General features: G+C 29.2%; 1 protein-coding gene across 3 annotated transcripts in view; it reads right to left on the bottom strand.

Annotated features, from left to right (window-relative positions):
• The window catches only part of LOC123293776 (phospholipase D2), a 33,003-nt gene that overhangs the window by 19,020 nt on the left and 87 nt on the right, over positions 1–13,896 (bottom strand). Inside the window, exons 1-15 of one of the 3 annotated variants that reach the window (XM_044874684.1) lie at positions 13,540–13,811; positions 9,843–10,135; positions 9,616–9,775; positions 9,336–9,539; positions 8,325–8,445; positions 8,109–8,260; positions 7,472–7,752; positions 6,750–6,985; positions 6,390–6,640; positions 5,098–5,884; positions 4,345–4,556; positions 3,909–4,034; positions 3,561–3,801; positions 3,162–3,494; positions 2,837–2,933 (exon numbers count right to left, since the gene is read on the bottom strand). In XM_044874684.1, coding sequence (XP_044730619.1) covers positions 2,837–2,933; positions 3,162–3,494; positions 3,561–3,801; positions 3,909–4,034; positions 4,345–4,556; positions 5,098–5,884; positions 6,390–6,640; positions 6,750–6,985; positions 7,472–7,752; positions 8,109–8,260; positions 8,325–8,445; positions 9,336–9,539; positions 9,616–9,775; positions 9,843–10,134 — 3,493 coding nt within the window. In that variant the 5' untranslated portion in view covers position 10,135; positions 13,540–13,811. Of the gene's footprint in view, positions 1–2,167; positions 2,934–3,161; positions 3,495–3,560; positions 3,802–3,908; positions 4,035–4,344; positions 4,557–5,097; positions 5,885–6,389; positions 6,641–6,749; positions 6,986–7,471; positions 7,753–8,108; positions 8,261–8,324; positions 8,446–9,335; positions 9,540–9,615; positions 9,776–9,842; positions 10,136–13,539; positions 13,812–13,896 lie in introns of those variants that run through there. The other 2 variants (XM_044874682.1, XM_044874683.1) reach the window with 2 other exon arrangements.

The following is a 13,896-nucleotide window of genomic DNA, read 5'->3' as shown; positions in this document are numbered from 1 at the left end:
CTTCAGATATTTCGATCTATTTATTAGGTAATTTTTGGAAACGAAACGAAGAGGAAAAAGAGCACATTCATTCGTCACTGTTGTCACATTTGAAAACTCATCATCATGCGAATATCGAATGCTTCGAGTGAATTTTTGACGTCCTGACCCAGATGTCACGGAATTCATCGTGCAAAATTGAAAAGTATCGTTCTAACAAAATTGAAGAGTATATTTTTGGCTTGCATGCGTCTTTTTTCTGCGATGTTGTCCTGAGTTTGATACTATTTACTCATATTTTCGTTTTCAATAATTTCAATGCGTGGTTTGTTACACAACAAGCGAGGGATATCCATGATTTAGTCTCAAGATCAAAAATTAATAAATGTAGAAACAGCTTGAACAGCTAAATATTCAGTGGTACCATATCACTCCCGATGCGAATGCTATTTCATTCCTTATTCCATAACTATAACTTTTGCTCATTTAAAAAATCTTTATATCTAACGACTAAAGAAAATTAAATTGGTTTACAGGCTCATTATTTTTTCTGATTTTTAAACGTTAATATTTTAAAAGACAATAATTTTTACAAATCTCTAATTTTTTAGATTGTGGCATATCTTGATTTTAAGTTAGTTGAAATTAATTGTTATTAAAATACGTAGTACCTGAATTTTCAAATAGGAAACCAAAAGAAGTTTTTAAATATTTATTCTGAGAAATAGATATATTATGTACCTAAAAATATTGTTTAATTAATTTCAGGACAATTTAGCACTTAACCCGTTTATATTATTTATAATGTATTTCAAAAGTTTTCTATCATGCAAAAGAAAAGTTTGTACTAGCACGCTAAATAAAAAGAAATTTTCGAAATCAAGCTTATGTTTCCTAGGCTAAATAGAAGGGTAAATTGAATAAAGTCTTAGAAAAGTTTCCATCGCTCATTTGAATTCGCCCTTATCATCTTCGTTTATTATTATAAATATGTAGTTTTATTATAAATATATATTTTGAAAAAAATTATGATATTGTTGTTTTCATAATGAAATAATAAATTATTAAATTTTTGTTCCTTTTTTTTTCTTTTTATGAAAAAATTCAAAAAATTCATAATATATATGATGAAAATTAGCCTACATTTCTGTTTGTGTAGAATTTATTAGAACTTGGGAAGAAGGATAAAGGGAGTTCACATATTGTTTAAGGGGGCATTGTCTTTACTGTATCCTCATTCTATAAATATTAAAAGACGATCAAGGATTGTCGATATCGTTATTGGTAAAGGCTTAGATTAAACAGTAACAAATATATGGGCGTTGCTGTCATGACATTTACTACAATATGATAATAATTAGTGTAAAAAATAATCAATAAAAAATTTGTCTGATATAATTGCTTATGTATAATTCAGCGCCAGTTTAGCCAAAGTGAGTGCTCAGTTAATTTACTAGGCGCTCGCTAAAAAAGTATCGGCATCCCATGTACGATAATATTTTTTTTTTTAATACATGAAGAGTCAATCCTCATTTCAGAATTTTTAAGACTAATGATTAAAAAATGGAAACTTCCTAATTATGGCAGTATAATCAGGGAATTTATCAGTAAAATATACTTATAATCTTGTTTACCTAGAATTTTTTATCTTCAATATGAAAGAAACTGTTTGTATTAAATTTATTTTTATTACTTTTTAAAACTTTTTCATTAGCTTTCAGTCATAAATTTTCTAGCCATAAAATTTAGTTTATCACGTTAATAAAATATATGAATATTGTTTTCGCTGTTTTAGTTGATTCGATAATTATTTATTTTTAATTGCAAAAAGTTGTCTATGAATATATTTTGATGTCCTTCAGTTGATTGGCGGTGCCTCCTTTTGTAATAATTAGGACATTCTTCTTATACTGACAAATGTGTATATTCTTAAAAGTTCGCTATTCTATGTTTTCAGCAAATCTTGTATCGATTTTGGGTTTAAAATGAATTAAATGTATTTTACCAAGAATTAGAAAATTTTATTTACATATAAATAATGATAATTCATTTAAAATATAATACATTTGTTTTATGTCTTTATTTGACCTTTTTCTGGTTAATAAATTTTTAATATTTTTTTAAATAACGGAATATTTTTGTTTTATTTTAATATTTATGATGGGTTTTCGTCAAGTAACGACCTGGCCACTGTAATACTACTTACAAAATATATAAATATGTTAAAAAAACATAAACAAAATAAAAAATACAGTTGGTTAATACTGCATAAAATTATAAAAAGCAATTAATGTATAAGATGGAGGGAACAATTTCGTATGTATTTCATATAAAAATGAATTTCACAGGATGCGCCCGCATAGAATGACGCGAAGATATATGTTGAAGTTAATTACAATTTTTTAACACCATGGAGTTATCCGATAAACAAAATGTCACTCGCAATAGACAAGGATAGATAGATGATAGATTAAGCGTACATAAGTACACACATTCTTGTTTTTTAAATAACTCCGCAAATTTTGAGTAGATATTGTACCTAATCTTGATATAAGTCCTCTAAAATGGATGGCTTTTAATATACAATTAAAAACCATCTTGAAGTTATTTAACTTAGTATACCTTGGTATATTTCATATACATGGTATAATAAGAACACAGAAATGTTAGCGGGCAAGAATTCATTTAATAACGCAAAAAAAAAAAATTAAGATTTTATTTGCTATCTGTCTTGTATAAACGGACAGATACAATACAAATATTGGCAATAGAATTGGCAATGGCAATTTATTTCGAGAACCGTGTAAAAGCTGAATAAATTATTCTTTGTCCAAATTTTTTGTGTCTATTCATTAAGTCCATAATGCTGTTGGCATCATTCCTTCAACTGTCCCTGCTGTAGGTTTCAGAGTTTCATTACATAGAAAGTCCAATGGTAATTTCACCAAATGACCCTAAATAAAGAAGCGTTAAATTAGTCGACGGTGAATTGTGTTATTTAAAATCCTAATGAAATAAACAGGTAAAAATTCAGAATTATAACCTATTCTAATCGAAAATTGTACTGAATTAAATATTTTGCTATTGAAACTAATAATTGTAAGGAATTAATCATTTTCAATAAGATTCAATATTAAGAAGACAAAAAATTTGAAGCAGAATTTAAAAAAAAAATATTTTACCCTTATTCCTTCCAACATTTTATTTGCTTTGGCTATATCAGACATACTAAGCGGTTCTTTTTCTTGAAATGTTTTTAATTTCTCAAAATCAGTAACACTATCTGATGGAATACATTGAAATACATCTTCAAAAATTTCTGTATTATTCTGTGCTGTTTTCATCCACACATCTTTGTAAAATGAATCAATTACAGGATCAGATAAATTTATATCATCGGGATTATCTTCTAATAATCCTAAATGTTCTTTAAATAAATATTTTCGTAAGCTTCCAACAAATTTTCCAATTGGAAATACTTGATCATTTAATTTACCCGGAGCAAATGTTTCATCCTAAAGTGTATAATTAGTTTGTTAAAAAATTTCTCATTTTATTAGAAATAGCTTAACCAATTTTACCTTAATAATAACAGCAATTTCTGAATCTCTTTTCCCAAGCATTGAACGGTCATTTATATTAGCCGATCCACAAATAGCTATCATATCATCAACAATCATTAATTTAGAATGGACATAAATTAATTCACTTACAGGTTCCTTGTGTAGTTCAGCATGAGTGCGTAGACTATAAAAGGATATATATTCACTTGGATCCGGTATACCCAAATCGTATAACCTTTTTAATAAAGAGTTTTTACCTCTGCAAAAGATTGAAATATAAGAAATAAATTGAAGTTTCCAAACATCGAGACTAGAGACTCTATAGTCATATTTTCAAGTGTAAAAGAATTGAAAACAAATATTTACCTCGATATTGATTCATAGTTCCAATGTGTAACAGCATGCAATGCAGTCCCTGATGCAGCACCGACTTCACCTTCAAATCCTGGTAACAGCGGCATAACCACATAAACTCGAAACGTGGATTTTTCTCTGCGAATTTTTAAATATTTTTAAATTAAACGGCACTAGCGAAATCATCTTTCATATAGTTCTAGTTAAGGGGATAGAAGTTTTCAAAATGTAAAAAAGGTAAGGTAAAAAGAATTATTTTTGTTCGAGGGAAGCAAAACCAGAAAGAAATTGGGTGAGTTCATATTGAAAACGAAAAAAGAGATTAATTTAACGAGATTTTCTAGCTGCGCTGTACATTGAGTTTATTTAAATATTATCTGCCTATCAAAATTTTTTCGTTTGTCTAAATAACCATTTTGTAACCCAACATATTTTCACTGAATTGTACCTGAAAGCACGTCGAATTCGTTTATAGAGAGCTTCACCAATTTGATTCCGTACATGAATTGATTCCATGGCCAAAGTAATAAAGAATTGATTTTCAATGTAAATGTAATGTTGTGCACGATTAATCGTATCCACGTACGCTTCGTGGATACTTTGTTCAATTGTATCTTGATCAATAAATCCTGCAGACCAATTACTAACACTCCTTAGTACCTAAGAAAAAAAAAGAAAATAAGACAAAGGTAAGTATGTATGGTTTTAAGCAATATTTCATGGAATTCTGTTTTTAATAAAGCCTTCCTAAAGCCTGAGCCTTCCCCATAAATCAAATATAGTAGTAGAAAGCCTTCTCCAATAAAAAAAATGTTAGAAAACCCGTCCAATTTGATTCAAGATAGTACAGTAAAAGATGTTACAAAAATCGGCTAATTAAGGAAAATGAAAAAACTGCTCACTTTTTGATAGAACCTGGTGGAATGTGTTTCATAGGTGTCAAATATTATTCGTAAAGCACGAGTTTAATTTTAATTTTTACCGGGGTTATATTACTGTTTCGGTCATACAACTATTATTATTATTATATATAGAGAGTTTAATTGTCGGGAAAAAAAACTCGGCATACCCGGATTATCTTAATTAGACGATATGTATTCTAGATTTATTACGTACCACTCTAGTGATATTTAGTTTTTATGTAGCTTATGTGAACGTTATGTCAAATCAAAAGTATAAAATTGAATATGATGTAACTCACCTGACAAGTAACTTTAGAATTTGGAACATCAAATATATCACCAAATTCTTCACAACCTTCATAGGTTTTTGGCATTAAATATGGATAAATTGGATTGATACGAGCCTTTTCTAATTTTGTTGCGTTCCAACGCTGTATAAAATGTCGTGCAACATCTCTGGCAGCAGCACCCATAACACTTACGCCAACATCATGCCATGGCATTCTAGGCGTTGTTTGTCGATCAACTAAATCAATAAATGGTAAATCCAAATTACTAAAATCTTTTACAATAAAATTCACATAATCTTTTCCAATCCACAATTTTGCACGTCCTTCTAAATCAGGTATTTCTTCTTGTAAACTTTTTTTATTTTTTAATTTCTTATGTTTATGATTTTCTTCGGCCGCTTTTTTCATGTCTTTATCTTCTGAAGATAGTTTTTGTATAAAATCTTTTGTTCTCGTTTTTACATTCGTTTTAAATTTATTTAAAGGATTCTTTCGTTCCATTTCAGGGGTATTACATTTTGCTTTTGAATTTTGAGGCATTAATAATTTATCACTTGGTTCTAATACTGGTAATGATGATGTAGATGAGGTACTAGAGGATCTTGACGATGACGGAGGAGTATTGGGCTTAGAACATTTTGTATCTTCATCAAACACAACACTCATTCCAATATTATTGCTAGCTGCAGCAAGGGGAAGAAGAGCAGCAATGTATCCATGATCACCTGTTGGTGTGCTTGATGTTTTCTTTTTTCTACCCGGTAGATATTGTGATACACTTCCTAAATCCGTCAACCTGTTCAGAAAAAAATGTTAAACATCAATCATTAATCCAATTTGGAAACCGCAACTATCCAGGAGAAAATTTTAATTTATTTACACATAAGAATCAGTATCTTAATATTTTTATTGTTATTTCAACCGTCTGGCATTTTAAGTAGACATTGAAAGTTTACGATTTATAGTTGTTTATATAAAATCTGTATAGCCTAGCAGATTGCAATACTATGGAAAATTCGATTCTAAGAAACATAATGTGATATAATAGAAAATTTTCGACAGGTTCAAGGGAAATTTGAGTTATAAAATTGTTAACTTAAATAATTTTACACTAGGATGTTCAAATATTCGAATTTTCAGCGATATTTCGTAAGACAATCAGCACAAATATACCGGATATCATAATTTCGACCTCTTTGGGTTAATAAGTACTTAATTCGAAAGTTGGCGAATATGAAAAACTTTCTTAACTTGCTAATAAAGATTTATGAAAAAATTGATCATCCAATATAATAACGCACCTATGTAAATGGTCATCCCATCGGCCATAACATAAATCAATTCCACCTAAAAAAGCGTAGGTTTGATCTACAACAACGATCTTTTCATGATGTGCCCATAAAAATACACCAATTTTTGCATGATCTGGATGACGTAATACTTTGATATTATCATGTTTATCTACTAATTTTTGTTTACTATAGTAACTATTTATACCAAGTGCCAATTCTACCTCTTTGTATAAAAGTATAAAAACCTTGACGCCTTCTTTCTGGAAGAAAAAGTTTGATTTAGATCTAGTTTAAATTGAAAATTTAAAAAAATATTGATTCAAGTTTTATGTTATTTATTGAATTATTAAAGATCTATTTAATACATACCGCTTTTCTTTCTAAAATTTTATCTAATCGCCAATAATCACCATCAAAGAATCGACGTTTTAAATAAATTTCCGGACTCAACCACCAATCGGCAATGAATATTTCTTCTTTAGCAGCTTCAAGTGCATCAGCTACAGATGACATATACGAAGAACCATCAACAAACCATGAAGCTGTGATATTTGTTCTTAATGGTGCAAATGAAGAATTTATATTTGTTTGAGTAAAATCTCTGGCTATAAAAAACATAAAAACAATATTTAGAATTTCATTTATAGTTTATCTAAAATGATGACATTAGTGAATAAAAACCAGACAATTTCAAGTCTCTAGCATCAGGATCTTACGAGGCAAAAAGTATCTTGAGAGTCTTTCCACTACTTGTGGTTATATTGTGAATAAATCTCGTACCACCCCCCCCCCCTTAGCATATTTAAAAGAAACGATATCGATAAACTTGTAGTGAATTGTGAGCTACGAATTTATTTGCAAAAGCAGAAGCGTTTATTCGAGTCTAACCTCTCGTGGTTATAGAGAAAAGTTATTTTCAATAGACTGATATCAATGATGAACACATATAACAATTTAGAACGCGAAAAATTTATTAGAGATCTATTTTCATTAAACATAGCTTAAAATAACCAGTGAGTTGAAAAGAAATTAAATAACAAAATCCAAAATAATTGATAATTTGTATTTTAATTAATCACTTAATCATTTACCTTTATGATGAGCTACATTTCTTAAGTATTGCACCCATTCTTTACTTTTTCTACGTGTCCAACATTTTAAAATTAATTGCCGACTTAATGTTTGTATTTGCAGACCATTACGGAGTCCAGTTGAATACATTCCAGATGATACTTCAAATCCCTGATCGAATAGTATAACACATCGAATTACACCGGTATGTGGATTTATGTAACCAAAAAATGTATCTTTCACGAAAAACCATCTTTTCTTCCAAAAACCACAACATATGTCACTCCAAAAAAAATTGCATCTACAATAAATTAAAACTTTATTAGATGGAACTTTTCTCGCTAAAGGTCTCGTAAGGTGAAATTAGATCGTTTTATGTCTAAATACACGGATTTAAAATGAGGGCCATTGAGAAATTTATCACGGGCGTTATTTCATCTGGTGACAGATAAAATTATCAGTGTAAATTTCTATGCAAGAAATCCATAAATTTAGAATTGAAAATGAGCATAGATAAATAAATAAACTGTTTAGTAATATAATTTCGTAAAATAATTTGGTAAATTAAAGTTAACACGTTTTGAAAATTATAAGCTATTAAAATTTCGCCCTCGGTAGATTAGGTAGTATTTAAGTTAAGATTTTAAATAGCCTTACCTGATACAAACAGCGCTTTCGAAAATACCACAAAAATTACAACCAACTTGTCCAGGTTGTGTACTACCTGATTTTTTTAGAATTTCCCCTTCTTTTCCTTTTGATCCTAAACCATGTACAAATGATAGTTGTGATATTTGTAAGAATTTTATCTGAAAATATTTCAAATAAATTAAAAAAAATATAAACAAGATTTCATAAATAACGTTAACTCACCGTCTCAATATGGTTTCTATAAATATTAATTTTAAGTAAATTATTTAGATAATCTTCTAATTGTTTAATTCGTTCATCCAATTGCTCAAATGACACTAAAGCTTCTGGTTTACTTGGAAATCTAAAAAAGTATTATTTAATTCATCGAATTCAAATTGCATCTGATGACATAGCGCCTGTAGCCCATTTATTTATTATACACTAGCTGATGTCCGTTAATTCGCAAGCGAATTTCTAATATTTTGGGTATATGAAGCAGAAAAAATTACTTTGGTCCCTTTCTTTTTTGTTTAAAACAAATCAAGGATTTTGCTAAATTTTTCTTGTTTAAGTATCCAAAAAATAAAGTTTCAAATAACGCTCGAAATTGGATTCAGGGGGTAAAAATAAATAAGAATTCTAGGTAGAAACTACTCCTCTGACGTTTCAACTAATTAATACAAACACCACTAAAGTAGAAAAATGACTTCGACACTTTTTTTTAAGATTGCATATTGTGTCCGAAATCTCTGAATGTTGGTCGCACCGTGGTGCATTGTCTTACATCGTCATCTGATTTCGTGGCGCTATAAATATTACTTTTACTTTTTAATATAAAGAGTATCTTAATAAGGACGAATGATTTAATTTTCGTTAATGGAATGTAAAGTTTAAATGTTAAAGAAAACAAACAATTTTAATGTCAGATATGTCACCTTTGTTTTCAAATGGTCACCCTTGTATAAATAGCCTATAAGCATCAGAGCAACAAGCAGTTCATTAAATGTTGTATTAGCTCGCTAGTTGAACGGCGCCGTTTAGTTAATGGCTAGGCTTTTAACTGAACGGCTATAAGATAGTTGGCTACGTCAATATGGGATACTAAATGTCTAGAATCTAGATAGAGCATCGTCATCTAAATCGCATTAGATAATAAATTTCCTGATATACTCAATTTGAAGCTAATAATTGCAGCAAGAGCACCTCAAAGCATTGAAAATCATAAGTAACTATATATTATTTTTATGCTACCTAGGCAATGCACCTTTTCGTTTTCCCTTCTTTGGTTTTATATTATTTTTAAAGCTAGTTCTTCGCTCTCGATGTGTTTTTGTTGGAAATGGAATATTTAACGATGCACGAAATATCCGTAATTGTTGATGTAAATGTTGAATATGTTTATATCGTTTTTTAACTGTCCACGTAAAATCGCCATGTTCGAATTTTATTGTATACCTGAAATATATTTTAATTTTTCGTTAGTAATTAACAATGGAATTATATTTAAAAAAATTGTGTAATTGCACCTTACAAATTTGGATTAAGTAAATGTGTTGTGAAACTTCTTTCATTATCAATAATTGATACATTTATATCAACACCAGGTATGAATACTTTACGTTGCAAAGATTTAAATTTTAATGGCTGATTGTATATTGTAACAAATGGTATTTCACGTCTTACTGAAAAGTCTGGAAAATAAACAATAATCTATTAGAAATGCCAGTGAATTAAAATTAAAAATTATAAAAAACTTACCAACATTGTCCGGATTATCATCAGTAATAGTGCGAAATGTTTCTTCAACTAAAACTGGTTCTCCACCAATAGAACAAACAGTAATTGAATCTGGCATTGCAAGGAATTCATCAAAATCGTCCTCTGTACCTGGTGATGTGGGTTCGATTATTTCATTTATTAATTGAAAACAGCCAGTGCCAGATTCTTCTTCGGGTACTGTTGTCGTATTATTTTCTGATACACCATTTTGATCAGTTATTTCTTCGCACTGTTCCCTTTGATTAGACGTATTAGATGTATTTTTAGACATTCTACAAAAATAGAATATATATTGTGAGCTTCCAATTATTAATAGTTCATAGTATACTACATGATTCTTTAAAAAGTTTCCACCTTAATAAAAATAACAAAATAAAATGGATAATCCTGAGCTTTTTCAAAGTCAAACAGGGATCGACTTTGTTTATATACCATGCATATATGAAATATATCAAGGTACACTAACTTTAGTTCCAAGTTTGTAACGCTTAAAAATATTGATGAATATAAAATCAACTAATTAGTTCGTTTCCGGCTGTCCGCCTGTCTGTCCGTAAACACGATAACTCAAAAACAAAGATATATCAAGAAAGCGTAAATGACAACATCTCAATTGGGTCTACCATCCTTTATATCGTGGTAAACGGTTCCTTATAAAAAAGTAAACAACTTTTGTGAGGAACACTGTTACCCGTGAGGGCGCAAATTAGATTACAACATTATTTAGTATGCATTATATGGGAATATCAGTTATATGTGTGTGACACCACAGTCGTGTTATATGTACACGACTGTGGCTTTCTAACTGACAATTTTTCTTTATTTACATGACGTAAAAAACAAATGATTGCATAATCAATACTTTCAATCAACAATACATGGTATTGCAACAGTTACCACATTCAATTGTTTGTTTGCACTTGTTTTTTAATGGAAACACATATTTGTTCATAGGTTCTTCATCGAAAAAAGCAACTTTTGTTTGAAAAAACTTTTCCTACACTAAAATTTTCGGTACCTAATTTTTTAATACAGCTAAAAGTTGTATGAAAGTTTAACTTATTTGTCTTTGTACAAATAATAAGAGTTAACAAATTACTATACCGCTATTTGCAAATTAAAACTTACATAGTGGGAATAGTTTAAAAAGTACTAGCTATGGTAGGAAGATTTTGAAATAAAATGACGTATTCGTTATTTAGGGTTCCAAAGTAGGGTTGCGAAGATAAATAAACTACGGAGTATTTCGTCAAATCATTTATTAATACTTTAATCTGTTTCCACTCGAAGCGCAATCGGTCGAGTGTCGGAATTGTTGAGCGAACCCTTCAACGAAATCTAACTTCATCTATTCGAACGACTCCAAAGCATATTTCAAATTTATAAGATGAGAAAGTAACCAAACGACAAGGCACGACCAGAAGCTTTTTTATTGTGCAAAAGTCAGCCTTGGACGATAGTTTGAGGGTTATACAAATAAAATAAATTATCAATTTGAATTTTACAATTAATATCACAAAAATGTTGCGGTTTTTTTGACCTTGGTTTAATTTAATTTTTTAGAATAACTAATGAGTTACTTATCTATAAAATTAAAAAATTTTCCCACTCACATACGTTTAGTGAAATTGTTTTCCTGTCACAATTTTTGTGGGTCATATCATCATAGAATCCAGTTTCAGGGATATGTTTTATTTTTCTGATCCGTAAATTACAAAGAAAATCTCAGCAAAATTATACAATTGTGTAGTTTATTACTAATTCAATTATTTTCAAGCATTGTCCTTGAGTAAAATCTTATTTTACAGTACTGTAGTTTTTTAACATTGCTCACCACTCTATATATACAATATTATTATTAAGACCTTACCATCACTCATGGGGGCCAAGATCGCAAGGAGATGTGCTACGGGAAACTTCAAAATATCCTTCCTGATATCTATTGGCGAGTATATACATTTTACGTAGTTCGTTTCATTTCAGACATTTTAAAGGCTTGTTGAAATGGTTTTTATAATAGTGATAAAATTTGTGTCTTTTTAACTCAAAAATAAACGAGCAAAGCTCAGTCATTCAGGCACTTTATTTTTAAATCTTGTATATATGAAATATAATGTCAAGGTATATTAATTTTATTTCCAAGTTTGTACCGCTTAGAAATATTGATGATACGAACAAAATTTTGGTATAGGTGTTCATAAAATCACCTAATTAGCCCATTTCCGCTTGTCCCTCCGTCTCTCTGGAAATACGATAATTCATAAACGAAAAAAGGTATCAAGTTAGCGTGCTTAGCGCGTAATAAGTGAGTTTGAGTTCATAAACGGGCAACATAGGTCAATTGGGTCTTAGGTTCGTAGGACCCATCTTGAAAACCGTAAGAGATAGAACAAAAATTTAAATGTAAAAAAAACTTCTTATGCAAAAATAAACAACAGTTATAACATTTTATTTTATTTTTCCGTAAATATCATTATTTAATCGTGAGGGCGCAAATTAATGTAAAACTTTTGTGTCTATTTTCTCTAAAACTATAAGAAAACTATAAAATTGTGCAATTGTAACAGCTGATAAATAAAGACAGCTAATAATATTCAAATATTATATCGAGTATTTCAACATAATCAAATATTAGTGAACCAAATATGATAATAATAATATAATCAGAGTATACTAAAATAAAGTATGCACAGCAGTGAAATCCAAGGGGGTGCAGTAGGTTCATAAACAGCACCCACAAATAAATTAAAAAATTTTTAATCCCAAGTCACCTTGAATGGTTAAATAAAATAAAATGTTTAAAAAATTTTGTTCCGGTCGCCAGTGTTTTCGAATTGTTGGAGTTTCTCGACTGGTGGAGAACTTTTCTCATCCTAAACCGGGTCCTGTCCTGAAACATGAATTTCTGTCTAACATTATTTAGCCTTCCTCTCTCAAATTCAAGAAAAATTTTAAGGCTGTTTTTATTTTTATACTTTATTATTACAGTAAATATGCTGGAAAATACCATTTACTATTTGGAGTGCTTTGGTCGTGAAAAAACTACCTTCATTTTTCTAAGAGAAATGAGGTAGAAGGTCTAAGGAACGAAAAAACAAGAATTTTTGAAATCTGAGCTGTTCCACCACTTTTCCACATTTTCCGGCTTATCAAGTGTACTATATCTTTTATGCTTTAAAAGACATCTTTTTATGACCAATGATAGTTTTCGCTGCTTAGATCTTGAATATCTAGGGGCACTATTAAAATTTCAGCTTCCTACCCTTTTTGAATTTAAACATCTCTTAAAAAACTACTGTAATCATTGAAGTAGTAAAACTGTAATAGATATTCAGATTTTTGCTTGAATCATCAAAAAATATAATCTTCAACAAAACAAATATTTCATACAATCAAGGAAATCTCTGTTAGACAAAGATAATAAAACAGTTTTTAGGTTAGATTTTAATTAATTTATAGAAAAAATTTAAATTACCAACATATTTTTTCTGAAAACTTTTTTACACATCCTGTAGTACTAGTAACTATTACCATGCAAAGTATAGGGTAGCACGTAAAATGAATACCTAGTGAAAAACTTTTTCAGTACACCCAAAATAGTTATTTTATATATCCTATGTTTCCCCTACTTTAAAGAAAAAAAAACTAATTTAAATATATTTTAAATTATACTTACTTTTATAAATAATTTATGTATCATGTAAATAATAAAATAAACTACAATCACAAAGATAAATATTTAAAAAAAAAATAAAAGATCACATAAACTTTTCAAAATCACTTTGCGACAATGAACTTTATTACTGTGTGTAACATATTTTAAATATTTACTATTTGACGTGTAGTCACATCACATAATTCAACACCTATATGAGTTATATCACTTGGTTCATAAGTTGGATACTGTTGTATGGTGATGATGAAGAGCTGAATCGTCAACAAACTTATAAAATAATAATTTTATCAAAAAATCATAGTTGATAATGAATTAAAATGGTGAAATAATATTGTATTATCTAAATGCAGAAGTTAA

Source organism: Chrysoperla carnea, chromosome 2, assembly GCF_905475395.1.
Source record: "Chrysoperla carnea chromosome 2, inChrCarn1.1, whole genome shotgun sequence".
NCBI lineage: Eukaryota > Metazoa > Arthropoda > Insecta > Neuroptera > Chrysopidae > Chrysoperla > Chrysoperla carnea.
The sequence above is the reverse complement of the archived record's forward strand: the minus strand, read 5'-3'. Positions and strand labels throughout refer to the sequence as shown.